The 24,214-nt window shown below is 36.8% G+C and overlaps 1 protein-coding gene across 2 annotated transcripts in view; it reads right to left on the bottom strand.

The window, feature by feature from the left end:
- Positions 1-24,214, bottom strand: part of mtus2a (microtubule associated tumor suppressor candidate 2a) — a 54,518-nt gene that overhangs the window by 8,728 nt on the left and 21,576 nt on the right. For both annotated transcript variants that reach the window (XM_046862072.1, XM_046862074.1), the window contains exons 4-9: positions 20,271-20,477; positions 9,313-9,471; positions 6,624-6,722; positions 3,790-4,079; positions 2,354-2,420; positions 1,293-1,507 (exon numbers count right to left, since the gene is read on the bottom strand). In XM_046862072.1, the coding sequence (XP_046718028.1) occupies positions 1,293-1,507; positions 2,354-2,420; positions 3,790-4,079; positions 6,624-6,722; positions 9,313-9,471; positions 20,271-20,477 (1,037 nt within the window). The remainder of the gene's footprint in view (positions 1-1,292; positions 1,508-2,353; positions 2,421-3,789; positions 4,080-6,623; positions 6,723-9,312; positions 9,472-20,270; positions 20,478-24,214) is intronic.

The raw sequence follows: 24,214 nt of genomic DNA, 5'->3' as shown, positions 1-24,214 counted from the left end.
ATGGACAATCCTTCTCACACAACCAACTGTACTGGTCAGCACTACTATGTTACTGTTTTTCCCTGTGTTGTCTCTTGTGCTTTTTGGGTTTTTTGCACATAATGTTGCACATTAGCACTTTGTGTTGTTTGTTTAGACTAATGTGTACTTCTGTGTTCCTTGTATTCCTTTTTGCTAATTTATGTTGTTGCTGTAGCACCTTGATCTTGGGGAAACCTTGTTTAGTTTTACTGTGTATTGTACTGTGTATGGTTGAAATGACAATAAAGCCGACTTGACTTGACTTGACTTGACTTGACTTAGTTGACATGAGTGAACTCGATTAGTGAAAACGATTAATCTCAACCTTATCACACATTTTTTTCTGTTCTAAAGGTACCTTAAATTAATACTTTTCAAGTTTTTAATACTTAAATCAACATGGCCATGGACAATAATGGATGCTTTATGCAAATGTGAAACCAAACTTAACATAAAGAATGAACATCAGGAAAGAAAAAAAAACATTAATGGAATAACCTGGTCATTCAGCATATTCAAGTAGTCAGCTGACCTCATTCTTTGGGTACATAATGTTGCTGAACTGAGACCTGGCCAACTGCAGCAGCCCCAGAGTACTGCCCCCATGGGTATATATATACACACTGCCCAGCCAAAAAAAAAAGTATATACAGTATATATAGTGTGTGTGATGTACATTTTCCTTTTCTATTATTAGCTGTGCCCTTTCCTTTGGGAGAAGGCAAAAAATAAAATAAAACAGGATCAGCATTTTAAGGCCAAATTCTTTGGCTGGAGAACTGCTTAGAACTGCATACCTCCCAAAAGCTTTCTTTACATTTTTTTTAAGTCCGAATGTCTCATAACAGAAACTGATTTCCAATTATTACATTCCATCTTACGATGATATTGTTCAGGGCTTATTCACCTAAAGATAAGAAGGGCTAAAAACATGCACTGTATTTCAGTTATAAAGTGGGAACTCCTGATTAGGGGCAATTTTTTTTTTTTTTTTGTTACAATACTTTATAAATCCCATGGGGAAATTGTTATTTCGTCACATATCCCAGCAATGTAGGAAACGGGGATCAAAGTGCAGGGTCAGCCATCTTACAGTACTCCTGGAGCCAAAGGGTTACGAGTCTTTCACACGGCCCCCAAGACTGGTAGCTTAGAAATACCGGGGCTTGAACCTCCCCTAAATCTCGTTTTTATTTCCATAAATACTATGTTGACAATGAAAGGGTTAAACAGCTGTACTGGTGGCCTTACACACCCGCACCCGCACACACCTGCTCCTGTTGCTGGGTTCGCAGTTCCTCCACGTGTGACTGGTGCTCGGCTCTCAAGTGGTCTGTGTCGGAGGCATGCCGTGTTCTGAGTTCTTCCTCCAGAGTGGCGAGCTCAGCCTCCTGCTGCTCCTGGAGCTCTTTCAGCTGCAGATTGAAACTCTGCTCCAGTGCAGACTTTTCCTGCTGTAGAAGCTCCCATCGTGTTGCCGTGCAAACTGTGGCCATGAGAAAGCATGTTTTCTTTTTATTTAACAAATCCTGTTTCAGACCAGGAAAGTGGTAAATAACATGGTAATTTCTGTGATATTATGATTTTTGGCGAGAGTAGGGAGGTTGGAATGAGCCTGGAGAAGTGGAGGTACATGCTGGAGAGAAGTGGAATGAAAGTCAGTAGGAGTAAGATGTGAGGGAAAACATGCAGGTGGTTGGTTTAAAAGATGCAGATGCAGAGGACAGGGTGACATGGAGATGATTATCAGCTATGGTGACCCCTAAGAACATTTTTAGATGAGTCACTTTTGTGCGAACAGTTTTTCAATGAAAATCAGTTCTGCTACAGTATTTTTGAGTGTTTAGTTGATCAGCTACTTTGCTTGGCCCACATATGGACTACAGTCCCACATATGGACTACAGTGCCCCAGGCATATGAAACCCCACCCATCAAATCTCTTCAAACATTCATAACAATTCATAAGAACAGTCATGAATTTAAGAGGGTAAATTTATGAATAATACAAAATTGTATGTTTTGAGAATCTAAAGGCAGATATGTATTTTTTTATGTTTTATCAAATGTCAAACCTTTTTCTATCCTGATAATAAAAGTGAGGCTGCTTACCATATTTATGTATTTTTTGTTTCATACTGTAATGGTGACAAGAATATTGATTCAAACTATGCTATCTTTAAAGTCACCTCTATCATTATACTCATCTTTCCATCAGCTTCTTTTTCAGCGAGTCCAAAGTTCAACGAGGTCAAAGGTTTTAACTCACATATGTTTACAAACGATTAAAGGTACAGGTGTGGGTTTTTTTTTTTATAATTAGGCAGACCTTACCCACTTCCTCCTGAATCTGGCAGAGCTCCAGAGACAACTCCTTCTCCTTCTGCTCAGCATTTTCACTCTGGAATGCAAACAAACACCTCAACATATCTTATCATCCTGAGCAACACCTACTCACTTTCCAGTTGATTACTATAGTGTCATGGCCTGAACAATGAAAGCATATTTTAAGTATATTTCATTATACAATATTTACTGTACTATACACTAGACAGACAGACAGACAGACAGACAAACAGACAGACAGACAGACAGACAGACAGACAGACAGACAGACAGACAGATAGACAGATAGATAGATAGATAGATAGATAGATAGATAGATAGATAGATGATATAAATGATAGAATTGTGCAAAGTTCTGATAAATATGCAAATATATGTGTAGCATCTAATCTATATATGTAAATATATAATATATTATAATATTTTTTGTAAAAAAAAAAACTAATTAGTCTTGATTACTTCACATTAAAAATGTTTGTCACAAAATATACCTTCATTATTATCTACACCAATATTTGGCAAGAGTTTAATTTTATTCTTATTTTTGGTCATATGGAAATGGCCTAATTACTTAATAGTTATATGCATTTATAATTGTTTAGTATGATGCTCTAGTGAATTAGAAATATAAATTGTCAGTGTGTATGTCTACCTAGATCTGCTGGTGTGTGTGTGTGTGTGTGTGTGTGTGTGTGTGTGTGTGTGTTTATATTGACATGTCTGCCATCTTACTTAATAAGGCACCTCATTAGCAAAAAAAATAAAAATTGTTGAAAAATTAATTATAAGGACACTGTAAAGGCACATACTTTCAGAGATGAGTTTTTCTTTATCTATCACATCAAATAAGTCCGTGAAACTCTTAACAATTATCTTATGAGCTGAATCAAATATGTGGCTCTTGAGGATCAACACCTCGGAAAAAACAATACAAAGAGCTAAGGAAGAACTAAATTATTCAAACTGCACTATCCTTTGTTGACACCAGGGGGCACTTTGTAAAAGTCAGCCTATATGGATTCTGCCAAATTGAGTTCAAATCAGATTTTTTTATTGAAAATATTATCTGCTTAGCAAAGTAAGTTTTTGATATTCTTTACAGGGAGTTTATTTCAATGTTAAAACAAATAATTTGAGCTAAATTTGTGTGCAGTCTAAACTGAGCAAGATACTTAAAGATATAGTGGAGAACAGGTTTACCATTTTGTTTCTAATAATGTCTGGAAGAATATCTGACCTTAATATAACAAACCGCCTTTGTGCAAGCATTATTTGTACTATTATTATATACCGAAGAGCTCTCTTAAAAACTGTACAATGCCACTGCAGCATACAACCCAGACAAAATGACATGCTTATACAATAAATAATTCATCTAATTTACTGAGTTCGTTACTTTTCATGCTGAATTCTACTCTCAATACCTTCAGACAGAAGTGCTGGCTGCAGATTGCCAAGACATCCAAACTCAACATGGTCTTTTTCAGCTCAGCCCGGAGAGCCAGAAGTTGTTCATTCTGCTCCTTGCATTGAGACTGCAGCTGCAACACCTCCTCTTCTCGCTTCTCCTGCTCCTCTCGCTCTTTTTCCTTTCTCTGTGCCTCTTCTTTTTTCTTTTCCAAGCTTGGGGACACGCTGCGTCCTGTAACTGGCACGCTTGAACCCCCAGGAACTCCAGGGACTCGTGCTGCTGCTGCCCTCTGTCTCTGCAGAACTGGAGAAAAAAAGACCGGGTTTCATGCAGAAGTTAAAAGAAGTGTCACAGATCATAAACTGGGTTTCTCTCTGAGGACCTGATGAGTTCAGTTTAACACAGCTTTTTTTCGTTTGTTAGATATGAGCAGTGGGGGATGAATTACACAAACCATGTGGTACAGTTACAGTATTCCTCTCAAAATGTTCTGGTTGCTGTTAAACTGATGCTGAACTGTATGTTGGTGATAAGTAGATACCAGCAAGCTGCAATCAAAACAAGTTCAAAACAGAGAATATACTGTACAAACCCCTATTGTGACGTGTGTGTGTGTCCAAAATGCTAAATGACACAAAGGCAATTTTGTGACATCACTGATTTCTGTCTGTTCAGCTAAGAGCAGGCAGCAAGAAATCTGTCTAGCAGCTTTTTTTTTTCAATTACTTTTTTACTGACTGATAAACATGCTGACCGATTACAGGAGCACAAGTCAGAGAGACATAAAGTGCTGCCAGAGAGATCATGTTTTTAAATCGCTAATTACTCACACACCCACATCCACCACATTGTTCATACACACACATGACCAAATGCATGTGTATGTGATTCACGCAACCAGAATGGTTTTCCCTATAGACATGGAGACATCGCTATGACAACAGAAGAAAAGTCTTGGTATTAAAGCAGGTCTAATAAAAGGGTAGAGAATGTTTCTCACAACTCAGAGGTGACAGAAGCTTTTAAGCAAAGAGATGCCACTCATGGGAGAGAGAATGACAAAGAGAGAGAGAAAGAAATCATCTGTAGGTTCATCTGCAGGTCAGCCTATTGTATGTTACTGTATGTGTTTTCACTTTTACAGATTTATACACTAATTTATTGTAATATACAAACACAAGTAGCACTTAATGGTATGTATATGTATGTAAATGTGCAGAATCAGGATCATACCGCAGCTACAGTAGATTTCAAGGAACAGAACCCATCTAAAATCTCTTTAATATATACTTTATAATAGAATAAATCCCCTCAAATATAATGTACACACCCCTATAGTAACATGCAGTGGTGGACGAAATACACAAAGCATGTACTTGAGTAAAAGTAGATTATAGTAAACTATGACTCCAGTAAAAGTAAAAATTCTCCCTTTAAACTTTCACTTGAGTAAACGTACAAAGGTATTTGCCTTCAAATGTACTTAAGTATCCAAAGTACTATGATGTATTATGGCTATAATGTCTAATAATCGATATCACAAGACTCTTAGCTTAATCATCTCAGTTTAAGTGAAAAGACTCTTATGTTGCTCTCAGCACACCAAACTATTAATGGAATGATATTAATGAGACAACCACTGATTGATATCTGTTAAAATGATCACAAACCCAAAACCTTCTTTTCAATAACTTGGCCACAGTTGCTGAGTCAGGAGTTTCTTTCATCATGTATTCCTCCCAAAATGCTTGATGTTGAACTGATGCTAAACTGTATGTTTGTGCTAAGTAGATACCATCAACCTGGCAATGGTGGTTCTAGCTTGAATGATGCCCTATGTTAAACACACCATGACCCAATTCTCCCTCAAAAGTCGAATTGATTTGGTTCAGCTTTGAAAAGCTCCTCTCTGCTCCAGATACTGTAACTGGATGAGTAAGCCATATTCTCAGAGCAGTACACAAATGTGGACGAGTTGGAAAGGCACACAGCTGTATATAAAAGGTCCCACAGTTAACAGTGCATGTCAGAGCACAAACCGAGCCATGAAGTCCAAGGAATTGTCTGTAGACCTCCGAGACAGGATTGTTTCGAGACACAGATCTGGGGAATGGTAAAGAATAAATTCTACAGCATTGAAGGTCTCAGTGAGCACAGTGGTCACCGTCATCCATAAGTGAAAGAAGTTTGGAACCACCAGGACTTTTCCTAGAGCAGGTCACAATCAGGGGAGAAGTGTCTTTGTCAGGGAGGTGACCAAGAACCCAATGATCACTCTGTGTATCTCTGTGAAGAGAGGAACCTTACAGGAGAATAACCATCTCTGCAGCACTCGACCAATCCGGCCTGTATGGTAGAGTGGCCAGACGGAAGCCACTCCTCAGTAAAAGGCACCTGACAGCACGCTTAGAGTTTGCCAGAAGGCACATGAAGAACTCTCATACCATAATTCTTTAGTCTGATGAAACAGAGATTGAACTACTGCTTCTAGGTAGGAGTTTTAAGGCCTATTGTTAATTATTTAGCCAGAAATCATTATCTTGACTTAATAGTTTGGTCATTTAAAGAGAGTATGCAGAATGATCTATGATGCATGTAATATATTTTTTGTTAGGTTTGTTACCTGTAATCTACATAAGGCATAAAGTCTTTAATCAGCAATTTTATGTACTTCTTGTGAAATGTACATTTTCATTGGAAATCTGATTTGAGTTTATTAAAATATTCTTCCTTTAATCAATCCTTTTTATTGTCAAACATATCCTGGCAAGATATCATTTAATATCAAATGCTGATCACAGAAAAAGTTGAATGATGAAGTTGCTACTGTAAAACATCTTTTCTTACCTGGTGATTGAGGTTTGGGTGAAACAACAGCCAGACGCTTTGGGGACGAGAGTGCCGAATGAGAGCCTTCAGAAGTCTTTTGAAAGTCTTTGCGAGAACCTAATTATACATAAACAGTAAACAGTAAATGAATAATTAGTGAAATGCAATTAGTGACAGAAGAGGGTACTATGCTATACTGGCCACATACAGTAAATGTGTCAGAGAGCTATAGTTCTATAAACATGCTTCCTTTTTTATCTCCTTCTATGGGTTACTTGTTGGCTGTGATACCATGGAGAAAGATCAATTTCAATAAGGTGCAGTCAGGCACTAAATGAGCCAGTCTCACGCTTCTTTAATACCATAGCCTAGCTGGAATGACACGCTATGACCCTGACACACACTAGTGCACCCTAATGCGTCTCTCTACCTGCACTCGTTGTGCCGATTCCACAAAATCTCCTATGAAATTGCATCAAACGAAATGCAGTGTGGCATTTCCTAGTACCCTTTATCATTAAATTTAAACTGAATTCAAGTTCAAATAAATCTAATAATATTATTTTACAAGATACTTGTGATGATACTGATCTAGTCATTATTAACAATTAATAATAATAATAACCACAGTATAATAAAGCATCATATAAACCATCTAATTTTGGGTCCTAAAACTCCGAACACATCTCTACATGAAGTAAACAACCACACAACTAGGCCCCCAGGTGCGATAGCACTAAATCCAGATGCTCCCAAACCCCTAACGTCATCATGTATACTCCACACCATCCTCTCAAAATAAATCCCAACACTTGAGGCAAGAAACCGGTGTGAATTTAAGTACTAGAGCAATTACTTCATTCTGTCCTTTTTTAGAAGCATTGTCTATACTAGAGACTTTAAAAGAGTTCTGTACTAATTATTGCCAAAAGCCACCAACAGGAGCTCCTGCTAAGATTTAAACCCATTTTAAGACTCCCACTGGGTTAGTAGCTTTGGCAGCCCTCAGCAGACCTGACTTTATGCTCCTATATGGCTACATGCACTGAAGGAAGAGGAAACTGTGTTTAAATATTTATGAGCTGAAGAGTGAGAGTGGCACAAGCCTGTTAAAAGTATAGGATCCAGGTCATGTTTTTGCTATCGAAGACTTTTGTATGTCATTGCTCATAATGTAGAAAAGCAAGTGAACATTTTGTCCTCAAAGTTGATGTTGATGCTCGATGGGTCAGGACTGTTTTGGCAGCAAAAGGGGGACCAAAACGATATTAGGCAAGTGTTCATAATGTCATGCCTAATCAGTGTATATTCTATACACATTTGATTCCAAGATTGCATGCAAGCTTAATAATCATTTTATATGAAAATATGACAAAGATGGATTGCTTAACAACTAATGCAGGCAATTTTAGTATATCAGAAATATGTAGATGACCATTTTTTTTGGTGAAGATAGTGTGTAAACAACCTGTCATAAAAATATCTTTCACTTTATTTACAGGTTCTAGTTGGATCAATGTTCATTAGATCATATGTAGTCTACCAGCTCTTCTCTGCTTCTGTCAATTTCAGAATCGGTTCTACTTGCACATTCTGTGACATGATGTTGAAAGTTAGATAAACATTCTCTGGCATGCTTTGCATATACCCCTGTTGCCTGGTGTGTTGCCGATGCCTGATCCTGACACACTTCTCCTGGTCCTCTCACCCTGGGACCTGTCTGATTCATCCTGATGCTCTACTTCTGATTCTCTGGAGGTTTCTTTACTTTTAACTTCATCACCACTGCTGTGGATGGTCCCAGATGGATACTCTTGGTTTTACATTTCCAAAAAACAATGTATACCCATGACTCATTTTTTTCATCTTACCTTATGAATGTAGACTTAAGAATCGCTGCTGTAATAATAGAGATTGTGAGACCCATGGAAAACGTGCTTTTAACACAATTCTATTAGCTTTTAGTCCCCTACTATAGACTGATTTGTAGTCCTACTACTTGGTGTCACCCAGAAGAGGATGGAGCTCAGATTTTGCATCTGAGTGTTTTCCCTAAGGGTTATCTTCCTTAGGGGCATTTTTACCCTTCAATGCCACCTCTGGCTTGCTCATTAGGGATCTAAATATAAATCTTCTATATTGCCAAATGTCTATAAGGCTGCTTTGTGAGTGCAGTTTCAGGAATTAATATTGTATTGAATTAAAATGCTTTTGAGAAACAGCTGATAGACTTGCGAATTACAGTCTAAAGATGATTAAAAAGGAGATAACGTGTTGGCCCAGATTTAATCTCTTTAGTTGTGGAAAATTAACGCTTCACAGCCCAGCAGGTATACACCATTGTTTATTCCTCCCACTTCAATGCCTGCTAGATTAATGACATCATGGTTGCTGTGGTCACTGAAGTCATTATTCATGCTTGACAATCTGTCCTTACTCCTCAGCTTGACACTTAGTGACAATGATGTGCCTCAATAACAGAAGCTCCCATGGGTTTTAAAATCTCCCATCCGCAGGGAAACTTTGTTGACCTTATACAGTGGTTAGGGCTTTATCTTGAAACAATGATACACTATTGCTTTAGTATAGATTTGGAGTGGAGGTCTGTTCATTGGATAAACTGAAGTAAGTCTGGTTGTGTGGATTTCTTTTTTCATCATAATATCGTGGAAAATAATAGATTCTCAGACTCTTTTTATGTTCTTACCGACTGGGGAGCCTGGTGGAGGAGGTAGCAGTGGGCGGCGGGTGGGAACAGGAGTGCTGGGGGGCTGTGGGCTGCTGCGGCATGGCACTCTCTGCCCCTCTCCACATGAAGCTGTAATCACCCTGTGGAAAGGGGGGTCGTCGGTGACACTGCCTGGACCTATTACCAAACAAAAAAACAAATCTCTTAGCACATTATTAACAATAAAAGGCAAGCAGTCTGATCATGATTTCCTTAAACCTGCTTTTAGTGTCAGTAACTCCATAGCTTTCATCTAAGCAAGCATCTAGCCTTTTCTTTTCTTGTTTGATTAGCATTTTTGCTCTTGAAATCATACAGTGCACCTCAGTAACCTCTGTTACCCTACCTAGCTTGTACCCTGTCTGAAGTAAGCCTCAATATTTGTAATAAATTGCAGCTGCTTTTGTGTCATGGTGCTGCTCTGATGTCTTTATTATACATCACCATGGCAGCAGGTTTCCTAGCAAGATTAAGGAGAAGGAGAGGATCACCTTGACCTGCTGGTTACTCAAAATCAAGAAAATAAAGCAGGTGTACCAATGCCATGTCAGCCCATGCTACTAGGTAGGATGTATCCTTTTAAAACATCAGCATGTGTCACCTTCTGGAACTGAACACTGAGGCAAAGAGCATTGGTGGCACAGAAATATTCTGTGTAAGTATATAAATGATAGAGAAATACTGTATACAGAACACCAAGGACAACAAGCACACCCCTCTAGAACACTGCAGGAAGAATAAGGGATGATTGTTCGAACACAAAATGAGCTGCCATCTAGTTATCTGGCATATGAGTTCTGTGATCTTGAGACAAGAGTTTAATTTCCTGTCATAATATTTCCCAATTACACACTCCAAATTATGCACAATATGTAAATGTGTAAAGAGCTGTGCACCAGCCAGTGGCTTAATAAATGTTGGCACACATAACAAACAGTACCACAAAGAGCCAACCTCTTTCTCCTAGAAGAGAAAATGAAATCCTTAATTAACCTTAAACTTATACACACATGTGTACTTATACACTTGAAGAATACAAGTTCTGAAGAGAACCAACTGCAGAGATGACTTTACTTCTAATAAATGCAGTGTTGACATTTTCCTTATAACGAAGACAAATGCACAACTGAGTAAACACACACGATTCTGTTTCTGACTCGAAAAGATGGCATTTTAAGGAAATCAAAAACATGTAATTTGATTTCATGGAAATCAGAGAAGGAAATTAAGCCATCAGCATTTTTTGTCTCAGGTAGAAGCATTTAGAGAACACACAGGGTGGCAGAACAAAAGAAAGCAGTATCTTGGGAGCGGGACGGAGGGGGAAGGGGAAAGAAAGAGAAAGATGAGGTTTTGTGGTGGGGTGAGGATGAGGGGTGTCATGATGTAAATGTAAACCGTTGTAGAAGAAATTATGAGAAGTTGCTATACAGAGACAAGAAAGAAGAGGGCTACAGGGATAAATAGTCTATGAAGAGGATATAGACTGTGAGAGAAAGCAGCAACTAAAGGGTAAAAGAAAGAAAAAATTATGGTAAGAAAGTCAATAAAACAAGAGAAGGAAAGAGGAGATTTAAGATACAACTGACAAATAAAACAAATGAAAACTGGCCAGACTTTCAAAGAGAATCTGTAATTCTTTTTTTCAACACAGCGAGTATTCCAGTATGGCAAACACACCACAGAAGTGCCACCATAATGAAATAGGCTGCAATGCATTATTAACCATGAACCATCAAGCCAACGCCCATCTTGCAATGACAGTGGCTGCAGGACTGTAAAGATTATGCAAAGCAATCCATCTACTGCCACATGTCAACACCAGCCAGTAGAGTGGAAAGGAGAGCATCAAGCCCCCCAGAATGTCAATCAAATACTTCGGTCCAAGTCAGGGCAAACTGACAGACAACCAAGTAGTCATTTTTATTAAAGGTATAAGCAGAATCATCAAATTAAAGAGAAATTGAGTAAAAAAAGACAGAAATATAGGATTGGAATGCCGCTGAAAAACTCCATAAACAGCTCACATACTTTATGGTGCCAATGTTCCTTCACAGTAAGCTAAAAGCCAAATAATGGACCCTATACAAAACACATTGAACTGAGTAAAAGTACTGGTGGTGTATTAATGATTCACTTGCATAACTTTTTTTTATGTATTAAAACTACAATTGGCACAACAGTTCTGAAAATCTTTTTTTTAACAATTATTACAATAACAATAACCAACTTGACTGTATGTAAGTAAAGTAAATGTAGCTGAATAACTAACTTGGCTAAATGCTCTAGAAGTTTTAGTAGAATGCTAAGTTTGATAGCTTACATCTTAATTTGCTAATATTTTTTAACTACATAGTTATCTATTGGGCTAAAGTAACACTTAAATATATATATATATATATATATATATATATATATATATATATATATATATATATTTCTTTTTATAGCCTTTATTTGTTACATATATATTACAGCACAGTGAAATGTTTCTTCGCATATCCCAGTTTTGCTTGGAAACTGGGGTCAGAGCACAGGGTCAGCCATGATACAGCACCCCTGGAGCACAGAGGGTTAAGGGCCTTGCTCAAGGGCCCAAGAGTGGCAACTTGGCAATACCAGGGCTTGAACCCCCGACCTTCCGATCAGTAATCTAGCGCCTTAACCACTGGAGCTACCACTCCCATATTTACTAACTCAACAGGTGATTGCTACCAAACATGGAAGTTTATTACAAATCTTTCATCTTGCAAACATTTACAAATTTGCTAGCTAATCTGGCTTGCTTAGCAAGCCAATGGCCTACTTGTGTAGGTTTCCAAAAGTTGAACATTAAGCTATAAACTATAAGATATATTGGCTGTAAAAAAAACTGAGATTTTTGGGTAAGGAAACATATAATTTGCAGATCATTATAAATCTGTTCACTTTAAAAACTGTAAAACTTTGAAAATGCCTTCTGGGCCATGGATGCTCATTATACTCACTGTCTCAGACATTGCTACTTGAAGCATTAGGTAACTGAAGAGTGGACTTTACTTTGATTGTTTTGAAGATTTGTATAAACTATATTTCTAATATGGCTTACAATCTTTTCTCTTGCTTAATCACTCTTTCATTTTAAAGCACAATCTTAGTAAATGTTGCACTCAAATACACATAGTTTGTTACTTGTAACATAACAGAAAGGAGCATGTTTAGGACACTTAGCAGGTGAAACTCATATGCCAGAGAATTGGGGGAAAAAATATGGCGGGAGAAACAATACATGTCAAGGTAACATTCTTAGAGACAAAAAGTGTAGATCCACCGGAGTATAGCACAGCTCCGCTCTGGCAGACTGACAGAGACGGACAGTCTCAGTGGTACAAATTGAGGAAGCAGCAGAACGGGGTATCGTCAGTGGCTTTGCAACTGGCATAAAAACAGCTGACATGCAAGGGGTTAAGCACAAAAGCTGTGGGGGTCTGAATGGTGAAAAATCTTTATTACAAAAAATAATTTTTAGAAGAAAATAGTACATACTCTTGAGATATATACATGATACTCTTGCATTTTGTAGCAATCTACATTAATCCAGTGTAGACCTGCATACAGAACAACAAATAGAAATAACCATAACTGTTTAACAGAGGATAGTTGACTAACATACTTGCAATTGAAAGGCTACCACTCCACAGCTGGTTTTAGCCACTGAACATACAACACTCAACCAAGTGGAGAATATACCTACTTAATTCTAGGCTAATTCTCTACAGAAAAAGTAGGACTATATTAAAACTGGTTACCTAACTAAACCAAGAGATTGGCAACAATGTGTCGCTTATCTTCAAAGCTCCTAAAGGATAACGTTTGGTACGTCCATCACCTTGTGAATTATATTTCAGATGAGAAGCCTTTTTTCTCATCTGAGAAGTGAGTACAAATAACTCACGGCTCAGCTGGTGGAGGATATTATCTTACATCGCACTCAACTGTAAAATATGGGCATTCCTAGTGACATTCCTATTCGTCTAGCAATTATTCATTTTGGATAGCGTAATTATTGTTTACAATCCCAAGTGATGAGTAAAAAGGAAAGCAGGGATCAGTGAACTTCTAGTGGTGAGAATTTCTATAATATATGATTAATCTACTTTATATGTATTTCTTAATCCCAATATAATTTGAAAAAGCATGCCGATACCCAAACTGCAACAATTCACAGACCCACACAAAAGTAATGTATGTAAAGAGGAGAAGGAATTGAGGATGACTAGTCATGCAAGACTTTAAAACATACAAGCAGGACATGTTTGACAAGTGGACTCAGATTGGTATCCAGTCGCTGTTTAAACTGGAGCAGTGAGATCTGATATTTCACTATATGGATGGACTTTGGCATCATTAGAGCTTAGATGGAATTTCAATAAAATTTTATTACAGCTATCGATAAGAGGGAGTTGAAGAGGACCAGCATTTCAGCACCATATGATTTATTTGTGCAGGTGGGCAACATCTTCAGCATGTGGGAGACTCTCTCATGAAGCCCGTTCATTTCGGACTAAAACTTTAATATAGAAGCGCAGTAGAAACACCTGCGCAAAATATATTTTGGCTTTTAAAGTTGTAGAACTCTGGATTTTCACATTTCAGGCAGTGTGTGTGTGTGTGTGTGTGTGTGTGTGTGTGTGTGTGTGTGTGTGTGTGTTTGTGTGTGTATATGTGTGTGTGAAGTTAGCTATAGGCTCCAAAGGCTGTTAAAATTTGCTTACAGCCCAGGAATTGGAGGAAAGTAATTATTTAGCAAGTTTATGATTTTTCAAAAGGATTCCACTTCACACAGGCTGTTGCTGAGCAGCATTTCCAATAGACCACCATGCACCATGAATTAAGTGACTCACTATAGTGAGAATCTTATAATCGACTTCTGATATTTAACATGGGCATGTAACACTTAGCACTATGATTCTGATAGGACGATATAAAAATGCAGTGTTGACTGAGCTGCCTTGTGTGAGCTTGTGCATGTGTGTGTGTGTGTGTGTGTGTGTGTGCGTTTGTGTGTGGGGGGTTGGGGCGATTGAGGTGTTGCCCTTGAAGAACCATCTGCTCTCATAACTAACAATGGCTCACACAACCAAGTGTGTGATAACATTTCCATTCTCATTGAACATTAAAACTGGCAATCCCATTAAAACTGGCAATCCTCACACAAATATTTTCCTCACTTTTCATCGCTTGCAGCATGATTTCTTACTCTTTTCACTCCTTCACTATTCTTATACCTCACCGGTTTGTTCTCTCTTCCAGATGATTTCTCTGAGATGTAATATGCTGAACCGCTACATTTCACTGTGCACTCAATCATAGCTTGGCAATTGGAAAGGTTGGGCTTGGACAGCATAAATACTCATTTACTCTAGACATGAAGAAGTGCTAATGTGATTAAAACTTAAACCCATATTCGTATTTTAAAAAAGTCATTTAAATGAAACTCGTGTCCAATAAAGATATCCATCACCAGACTCTTCACCATGGTCTTCTCCACTTCGGTTTTTATTTTATGAATGATAGCCACAAAGCCACCTGGGAGTTTTAGTTAACAGACAGTCAATATCTTTATAGAATGACTGTCGGGCCCAATGGTGTGTGAGCACATGTAGACGATCTGTGCACACTCTGAAACACACACTTCCTTGAAAATCAATCAAAATTGTATCACCTTGACTCAAGGCCATTTTTTAATGTCTGGGTGTGTGAATATAAGAGAAAATCCACCTACTGTATCAGTGGCGATGCTGTGCCACAGAACTTTAGAATGCAAACTTTTTTTTAAATAACCGTGCTAATTAGCACAAGCACAATAATCCGTCAATTGTGCTACTTGAAATCTAAAGTTATTTTTTTGTCAATTGTCCATCAGTACATTTACCCAGACTACAGTATCAAAGGCTTCAGCCTGCAAATGGTTGATACCTCAAAAAGTAAACAAATGTGCACAAATGTCTTGTAATACTGTAATGTTCATAATGCCTGTTTTGCCTAAGTGCATTATCAACATAAAGTGTATTATAATGCATAAGGGCAGACATAGGGCACAACTATGACTAGCACAGATTAATTAAATATATTTATTTAAAACACAAATTGGCCTAATGAAAGCACATTATCTGCACACATTACAATTTCAAGATCTCGAAAATGCCATTTAAAAATTGTCAATATGCCATGTTGTGTTGTGTTAACTTTTCAATAGTGTCAAAAAAACCCAAATTAGTGCTATATATATATATGTGCTAAATCACCACTAAATGATATATTTATATTGTTTTTAATATTGATTAATATTGATGAATTTTAAAAACCCGTCCAACAATTTTTGTCAATAATTTGACCGATATTAGCTAATTATTCAGTCAGGCAGAGAAAGAAAAAGGTTGGTGCAGTTGATCCAGCAGAAAATAATAATAGTTTTCTTGAACAATTTGGAGACAAAAAACTAGAATGTTAACCTTTTCCGGTTTCCCACACATACACATATGCGCCTTTGTTTGAATTATTTATCATCCATTGGAAAAACAGACATTTTTAGGACATTGTCAAATTAAAAAGAACTCCACTAATATAAATATTTTTATTTAGGCCAAGTTATGAAATCCGTTCAAAATGTAGAAGGAAATAAAATGAATTACAAAAATATATATATTGTAGGTGTCTTACAGCCTGACAAGAATCATAGCAACAGTACAAAGTGAATAAAAGAGTCACCTTTATATCTCACGACACTCATGACTAGATCCTTACTAGTGCAATATCAACTTACATAGCGAACACTGTGTGCCCAGTAACACAGAATAAGAGAATACAATACCTGCCAGCCATTTGTTCACTCCCCTGACAGAAAAACAGTAATAGAAAACTTTCCTACCCATCAGTCCTGCACACTCACTGACTGCTTATATCTAAAGAAGAAAATAACACTAAAAGGGAAGTATAAAATAAAGCAAAATGATTGTCTTATGCACAGAAAATAAGATGAAAACTGCACCCTGAACATTTTTAAGAGTCAAGATGCAGCACATCATTTTTCTTTCCTTTCCTACACACACAAACAGTGGGGGTGTGTCTTCCACCATTGCATAAAAGCTTCTGTTACCAGAGGATTCGTTAAGGTCAAACGATGCTGGAGCCTTTTAACATCTCACTGCAAGAGACCAGCTTCAAACAGAATCAACAGAGTAGACATTTAACCCTAGCGAACTAAGTCTTTTATTATTTATTCACCAAAACTGTAAATGCAGAAACTGTTCACAGAACATGCACATACAAGTTCATATTACAGAGATCAACAACTAAACAACACTGGTTAAGTTTGATAAATGGCAACTAAATATATCCAAAAAAGTATATATTTTTGCTAAATGCACAATAAATTTGTATATATACATTTCAATCATGTATTCAATTCAATCGTGTATATATATATATATACATATATATATATATATATATATATATATATATATATATATATATATATATTGTTAGCAATTATCAACAATAATTGCTAACAATAAACCATCATAAACCATTAGACAAAAATAAATAAGCTATATACTACATAGTAGATATACCATTCAGATATGATTCTTGGGTTAAATATATACTGTACCTAGCTTGGTGTAATTCCACCTTCCCATTCAAAATCTACCATCTTGTGCAATGATAGAAACATAGAAGAATTATTCATTTGAAATTAAGAAAAGCAACATTCAGAACCTATAATGTATTTGTACAGACAAACAGCAGGCACTATGTTAAAATAAAAAAAAAAGTGTGGGATAACTTCTTTAGTGTGCTGGTAAGTGTGATGATATTCATGATAAACTTGATAGGCATGATAATGTAAACAGTGAGGAAAATGATATGTCACTGTACAGTATGTGTGGATGTGAACATGAATGAAAATCTGTTAAAAGAAAAGAGGCGATGAAAAACTGACCTGATTTAACTTAAGAGTACTAAATAGCCATTATGATTATGGGTAGCACCATAGCACAGTTGTAATGATGGCAGTTAATGGTAAAATATTGAGGATATTGTTGGTGAAAGACTATGACCCTGATTGCTATATCTGGGTGACAATATAGAATAAAAGTCAGTGGGTTAGTTAGTATGTTTGCAAGTAATGAAGTAATATATGATTTGGGATCACTCTGTGGCTGGAAATGATAAAAAAAAGTGTTTATAATCTTGCAGGCATAGTAGGGGATGTAACATTCTATAAACAACAATTTAATTGGTCTGATAGTGTTAAAGACTTTGAGAGATACACTTTGACTATCACACTACTCATGTGTCCAACATGTAAAAAAACTTCCAAACAATTTCTGCAGTAGGGTTTGCAAAGTCATCAGCAGACGTGGCAAACAATACTTAGACAAACAATACTTACATAGAGTATAACGTTTGGCTTATGATATGAAAGCTACGATACGACTATGATACGAATTAAACTGGAAGCACCTTTAACAAGAATGTACAAATAAATGTGAGCTAGCTTCAGAATCTATTTCTATGAACAAAGTACATTATTTGGCCTATAATAAAACCATATTGTGTCTAAAATGTCACCCAATATTAACTCAATTGTGTGAACATACTGCATTCAGAATACACTGATCAGGTAAAACATTATGACCACCTGACTAATATTGTGTAGGTCTTCCATTTGCTGCCAAAACAGTCCATGTACTGTGGCATGGTATTAAAGTAGAGGACTGGATATACATTAAGAGGGAAGTAAGAGATCAATAGTGAGTTAAGGCTAAAGCAGGACTGGCTGTAATGACAGATTAATCAATCCACCTGCTTCTGCAATAATATTCCACACTCCACAATTCAAACCTATTTATCCAATTACAAGTTGGCCTGGCCCTATCGGCTAGAACTCACAAATCGATCAAGCCTCATTCAGTCTCAGAAGCCTGAACTCACTGAAGACTAAGGTGCTTTTGACAATTCTGAATCAATAATTTGCACCATTACAACCAGCCCAAGATACAATCTAGTAACCCCAGAAGCTCTGTTTGCTTAAGAAGATACAGTAGATGATCTATGTGTGACGTTCTCATAGGGCGTGTTGACTGTCAGTGGATAAATCAATGCATGTAATGTATATATTTGAACACATGTTTGTCAGTGGTCTAGTATGTGATGTAGTAATGTAATGGCAAAATGGTCTGAGGTTTGGGTTACAAAGATTGGATCAGGTGGTACACTGCAAAATTCACATATTGCCAATATTTTATAGTGTGGATTTGTTCTTGTTAGTTTGTTTTGCATGTTTATTCATATTTTAACATGGGCTTATTTAGTCCACTGTGTTATACTGCAGATATTTATTATTTAAGCAAGCCAGTGGAAAAAAAGCTAGGCCATATTCAGTACCAGTAAGATAAGGTTAAAAAACTCTTTGGGTTAAATATTGCTTGTGTTGTGAGTGACATTACAGTATGGGATATAATTGCATTTCACTGGTGTAATCTGCTGGCACCACACATCAATTAACCAGTATTCCTTTTTTTTCTAGTTACAGAGCAATCAACATAATTAGCATCTAGAGCTTATAATTGGTCATAGCATGCAGTCAGGAGAGTGATTAATTTGGCCTTAAGCAATGCAGCCTTAAAAAGCCCAATTTGGCAGCACTATAAACATTGCAAACATAGCTTATGCATGTTCCATAATCTTCTGCATACAGCGAAAATATGAAATTTCTAATCTGTCTTGCTGAGTTGATTAGATAAGGGATAAGAGGATTTTATATGTAAAAGAAGAGCTACATTAAATATCTATTAGATGTAAACTGTGATATATATGGCGGTAGTATTTATGTTTTGCTGACTGGGTGCTATTTAGCTCTTTGCATTGCGATCGCATTCTCAGGTTCAGCCTACCATATGAGAAGAAGGGAAAAAAAGCTGTTAAAATTAAACCCCATGCTGGTTTCTTTACTGATTCCAGTCTCTCACACCTTAACTAGAGATTTCACACAATCACCCCCCACACTTTTTTCATTTTTCACTCTCCCTCTCACTTTTCCTACTCTACTATGATAGTTAAAAGGTTCTAAGTCCTGAGAGACAAGTGGCCATGACGTAATTCGCAAAGACTCTTTGGGACACACAGACATTAAATGCAACCAACTGTAACTAACAACACTTATGTAGGTTAGATTAAAAACACATGGTGGAAGCAGCTAACCTTTTGTAAAAAGTGTCAGTCAGGGACAAAAAAAACTGTGAAAGCCAACTACTACAGTGCCAGTTTCTTATGTATGCAAAGCCATAGCTACCTTGTCCATTGTTACAAATGGCCTAAAATAAGCATCACAGTACACATATTATTTGTGTGATAGATCATTTTCAGCACAGCAGTGACCCTGAGTTGATTTTAAAACAACTCAATACCACAGAACAGAATGTCAACTAAAAATAGCCAGGCAAGAAAAATCCTGTGGTCAGAGACTGACATACATTTTTATTTTTTATTTTTTTATAGCACATGACATTGTCTATGGGAATAAATGAGCTATAGTCTATAAATCCTTACAAGCTATAAATAGGTAAATGTATCTAATAAACTGGCCAAAACACATTTTTGACACATTTTTTAAATGCTAAACACAACTGATGTAAAAACACACAAACTATTGCTATATCTAATGTATGTCTCTGCTGTACTGAGAATGCCCTACCACCAAAACATCAGCTGTTCAGTGGTCCTATGGGGATCCTTCTCAATTTCTTTAAAGGGAAAAGGGGTGCCAAATTTTAGCATGATCAACCGATGGGCTGTGGTTGATAATGTAATGTCCAAAAAACCACAAATAATAAATCATGAGATATATATTTGGTAAGTAATTTGCATATTACAATCTCTCAGTAACTTACGATGTGCTGGTCTGCACGGATCACTTCGTGTGCTGTCAGTGGAATGGTTGCTGGAGGCAGAGGACACACTGGAGCTGCGGACAAAGCCAAAGGCAGCAAGGCGTGCTGCGGGGAGGCGGGAATACCCAGGAGGTCGCAGGCCTGATGCCGCTGGTTTGGGCAAAAGAGATTTGACACCCAGTTCTGCTGATTGTGCCTTCCATTGGTCTAAATAAAATGAACAAAAAGTTATTAGAGGAAACTAAGGCAAAGAGTATCTCTAACATGTCCCGTAAGAGAGAGCAGCACTGATAGTCAACTGATAGTCGAATCGTGTGTGTGTGTGTGTGTGTGTGTGTGTGTGTGTGTGTGTGTGTGTGTGTGTGTATAGAACATCACTCAAAGATATAGAAGAGAATGCATAAAAGCATTTTGGATAAATAAACCTAAAAAAAATACCATAAATAACAACTGGATTTGCGTTTCTCCAGAGATGGGAAGTAATGAAATACAAATACTATTTTACTTTAGTAGATTTTTCTTGTATAAGTACTTCACTATTTATTTTTGGACAACTTTTTACTTTCACTCACTACATTTTTTTACACAAATATTTGTATTTTCTACTTCTTACATTTTCAAACCAGGCTCGTTACTTTCGTTACTATCTGGTGAAATGGGTACTTTTGCTATCTCTGCATTTCACAAGCACAATGTGACATCAATGCACCGAAAAACAATCAAAAAGTAATTTACATAATTAAATTAGATCAGAATATATTTTAACAGAATCTCCCAGACATTGTTAAATATTTAAATCCCTGCCACCAAGATGCTTCTGGGTCGGTCACGGATCATGGAAAGGGAAACGGGGTGGTCAGATTTATTCATGCATGTTAAAAATATTTATTAAAATCTACTATTTTTTTTTCACATTTTTATTTATAGGAATATCCTATCAAGCTGTACATGAACAAATTTTGGAGAAAACCAGTAGTTCTATGTGAAATCAGACATTGAGCACCCCCATATAAACAAAATGGCATGATCCGCATTTTATAACACCTCTGCCAAGATTGGTAGTCCAATCAGGCTAAAGCATTGAATCTTTAACTATTTGGGGTCATCCCTAGTGCATAAACATGTGCATAAATATCTTAAGTGCATTAGGTCCTGACATATTGTCTGATCCTATGTACAGCAGTTGCTCTGATTACATTATCCACTTCTACAAAGTGCAGAATTTTTTTTATAGTTCCATCTGATCATCATTGTTTGCTATACTAAAAATCTAGCTTCCTACATCCAGCAGATATCTCTAAAACTCCAGCAAAAAAGCCCTGGTCTGCATCACTTCAACTGCTTAGTCCAGCACAAATAACTGATTTGTCAGCAATTTTTTTTAACACTCTATAACATTCTGCATATTTCTTGAGCCCTTTCCACCAGCAAAAGCTGTAAAAGCATGTTCTCACTCTGGCATGCTCTAAAGGGTGTTAAATATAACAGTGTCAAAAACTGAAGGTCTTCAGAAAACCTGAAGCATAAATTATGTGCCCATGGGTCTTGTATTGGGAGCATGACCGCAGTCTTCAAGCAAAACTCAAGTACACAAGTGAGCCCCCTCATTGCATCCAAACACCTCGAATTAAGCTTATATCTCACTGTCTTTCTGCGTCTACAGTGGTCTTTTATTTTTATTACTTTTATTCTTGACCTAACTCTACAACACTGTGCAAAAATAGTTTAGATAATGAGTTTTTCCAATGTATATTTTGCTGTTGCCAGTTTTATATTTGTAACTGGTCTGGGGGTTTCTCATCATCTTATCTCATCATCCTTCTAATGATGGTATTTAGAAAAGCATCAGAGCAACTAGCACACAGATTTATTTATTTTTTAGAATTTAACCCTTTAAGAACCTCATCATCAGCATATTTAAGGAACAATGGAACTAAATTAGCTGCTGTCACAGATTTATCTTAAAATGCCAATCTTCTGACAGAAGAATTCTTGTATGATGTGTGATTTTTTTGTCTACAGCTGCAAAATTCAGGATGATAACCATATATCGTAAATGCATCTTAAGATGGTAGACAATGTACAGTATTAAAAGAAATCGCAACACATACAAACATGCGCTATATTCCTAGGGGTGAAGTTATGCCACCTTTCTTAGGAGACGGCTGGCCCTGCATCGGGCAATGATTTGGGGCAGCTGCGAGTATGATCCTCTTCTGACTTTCGGGAATAAATCCTTTCTACTTCTCCCTCCACTGAATCTTGCAACTGGAGTGCTGCATAATGCATTCTGAATGAACACCTCAAGAGGAGCACAAATCATGGCTTTCTCTCAAGATGTCTTTATTTTCTATTCTCTGATGCCATAATTTCAAGAAAAACTCTTTGTGAAGAAACTGCATATGTGTGTATGAGGTACACACACACACACACACACACACACACACACACACACACACATCAGGATTTTTAATGAAACTGCAGCTAGTTCTCGCCTTGGAGCAAAAGTTGTGATCATTAAAGATAAATGTGTTCCAGCTTCCTCCCTTAGCCCTCCCACCATCGTTGCCCCCCCACCACCTCCCTCTGTCTCTTCATAGTCTAGGGGGGAAAACCGATGTCTCATAAACATTCATTTCCAAACCATGTGTTACATGCATCTGCTTTCCCATCAGAGCAAATTAAAGATTCATAATGCTTTGCTTGATTATTACCTTCTGAAGCAGTTTGACTTTTTGTAGGAATTTTCAAAGGAGAACGAGATCTCCTTCCTTTACTGGGCTAAAAGGTGTTATTTGAATATTTGAAAGTTACTTAAATGAGAAATTAATGCCGTTTTTGGATTATGGAAATAAAAAATTTATTGATTTGTCATTAAGCTTTAAATTGCTGGAATGTATTACTACAAAGCAGCATGTTCTCTGCTTTATCAAATGCCAACTAATGTTGAATGAAATTTTAACATTATATATATATATATATATATATATATATATATATATATATATATATATATATATATATAAAAGATGTGCTTTCATAATATGCACTTGCAACTGTAGTATAATTACTGAATGTACTATGTAAAATAGTGCAAAATATATTTTCTCATGTATTCTGTTTGATTTTGTAAAAAATGTGAAAGTAGGCTAATGACTACCTGGAGGTGTTGTTTAGTTTCTCCATATTACAAATTTCTCTTTTAGTACAATATTTCCAGTACTCTATTTTCAAGCCCTCAGTTTGCCTGAACTGTATTTTCTTTAAACAGTTGTGGGTTTCAGAGTGCTGTTCCAAATCATTACACTGCAGCAGGCCAGCAGTACACAGGCACTGCTATTTGATCAATACATAACAGTTAAATCTAACTGGCTAGCAGTAGCTTAAAACAAGTTCTCGTTGACATGTTTTGCTCTTTTATCTACTATTCAGCTTGTTACACAGCCTTAGCTTCTCATTTAAAGTGTGCACTCTCAGTTGTGAGATTGATCTGCTTAAAAGAGAACAAAGCAACAAAACCCACATTGCAAAAAAAATGTAAAAAAGGTTGTAGTGGTATTTTTCTTTCACCCCATTAGAGGGCAAAACTGTAAAATCAGTCTGTTTAGACACCATAGAGAAACAAGTATATCAGCAAATGAACATAAGAAATTCTAAAAATCTCCTGACTGTACATTAAAATGACTCTACATATAACAGGTATATACTGCCTCAAGTGATGCTGTAAAAATATTATTTGTTTTGCACCTTACAGACTTGCAGATCCCCTGGTGTACACAGCACAGGAAAAAACCCATCTATCATTTTTTGGTGAAGGCATAATATAATGATATGCACATTATCAACCCCATGGCTCAGTGATATGAAAATGTAAGTTGGAAAAGATGGAGTAGTGTGCTTCTGTCTAATTAGCACCAAAATACATAATAATAATTCAGCTTTTC

The sequence above is a fragment of the Silurus meridionalis genome, chromosome 11 (assembly GCF_014805685.1).
Source record: "Silurus meridionalis isolate SWU-2019-XX chromosome 11, ASM1480568v1, whole genome shotgun sequence".
Classification (NCBI taxonomy): domain Eukaryota; kingdom Metazoa; phylum Chordata; class Actinopteri; order Siluriformes; family Siluridae; genus Silurus; species Silurus meridionalis.
Note: the sequence above shows the minus strand (reverse complement) of the source record. Positions and strands in the feature narration are given on the sequence as shown.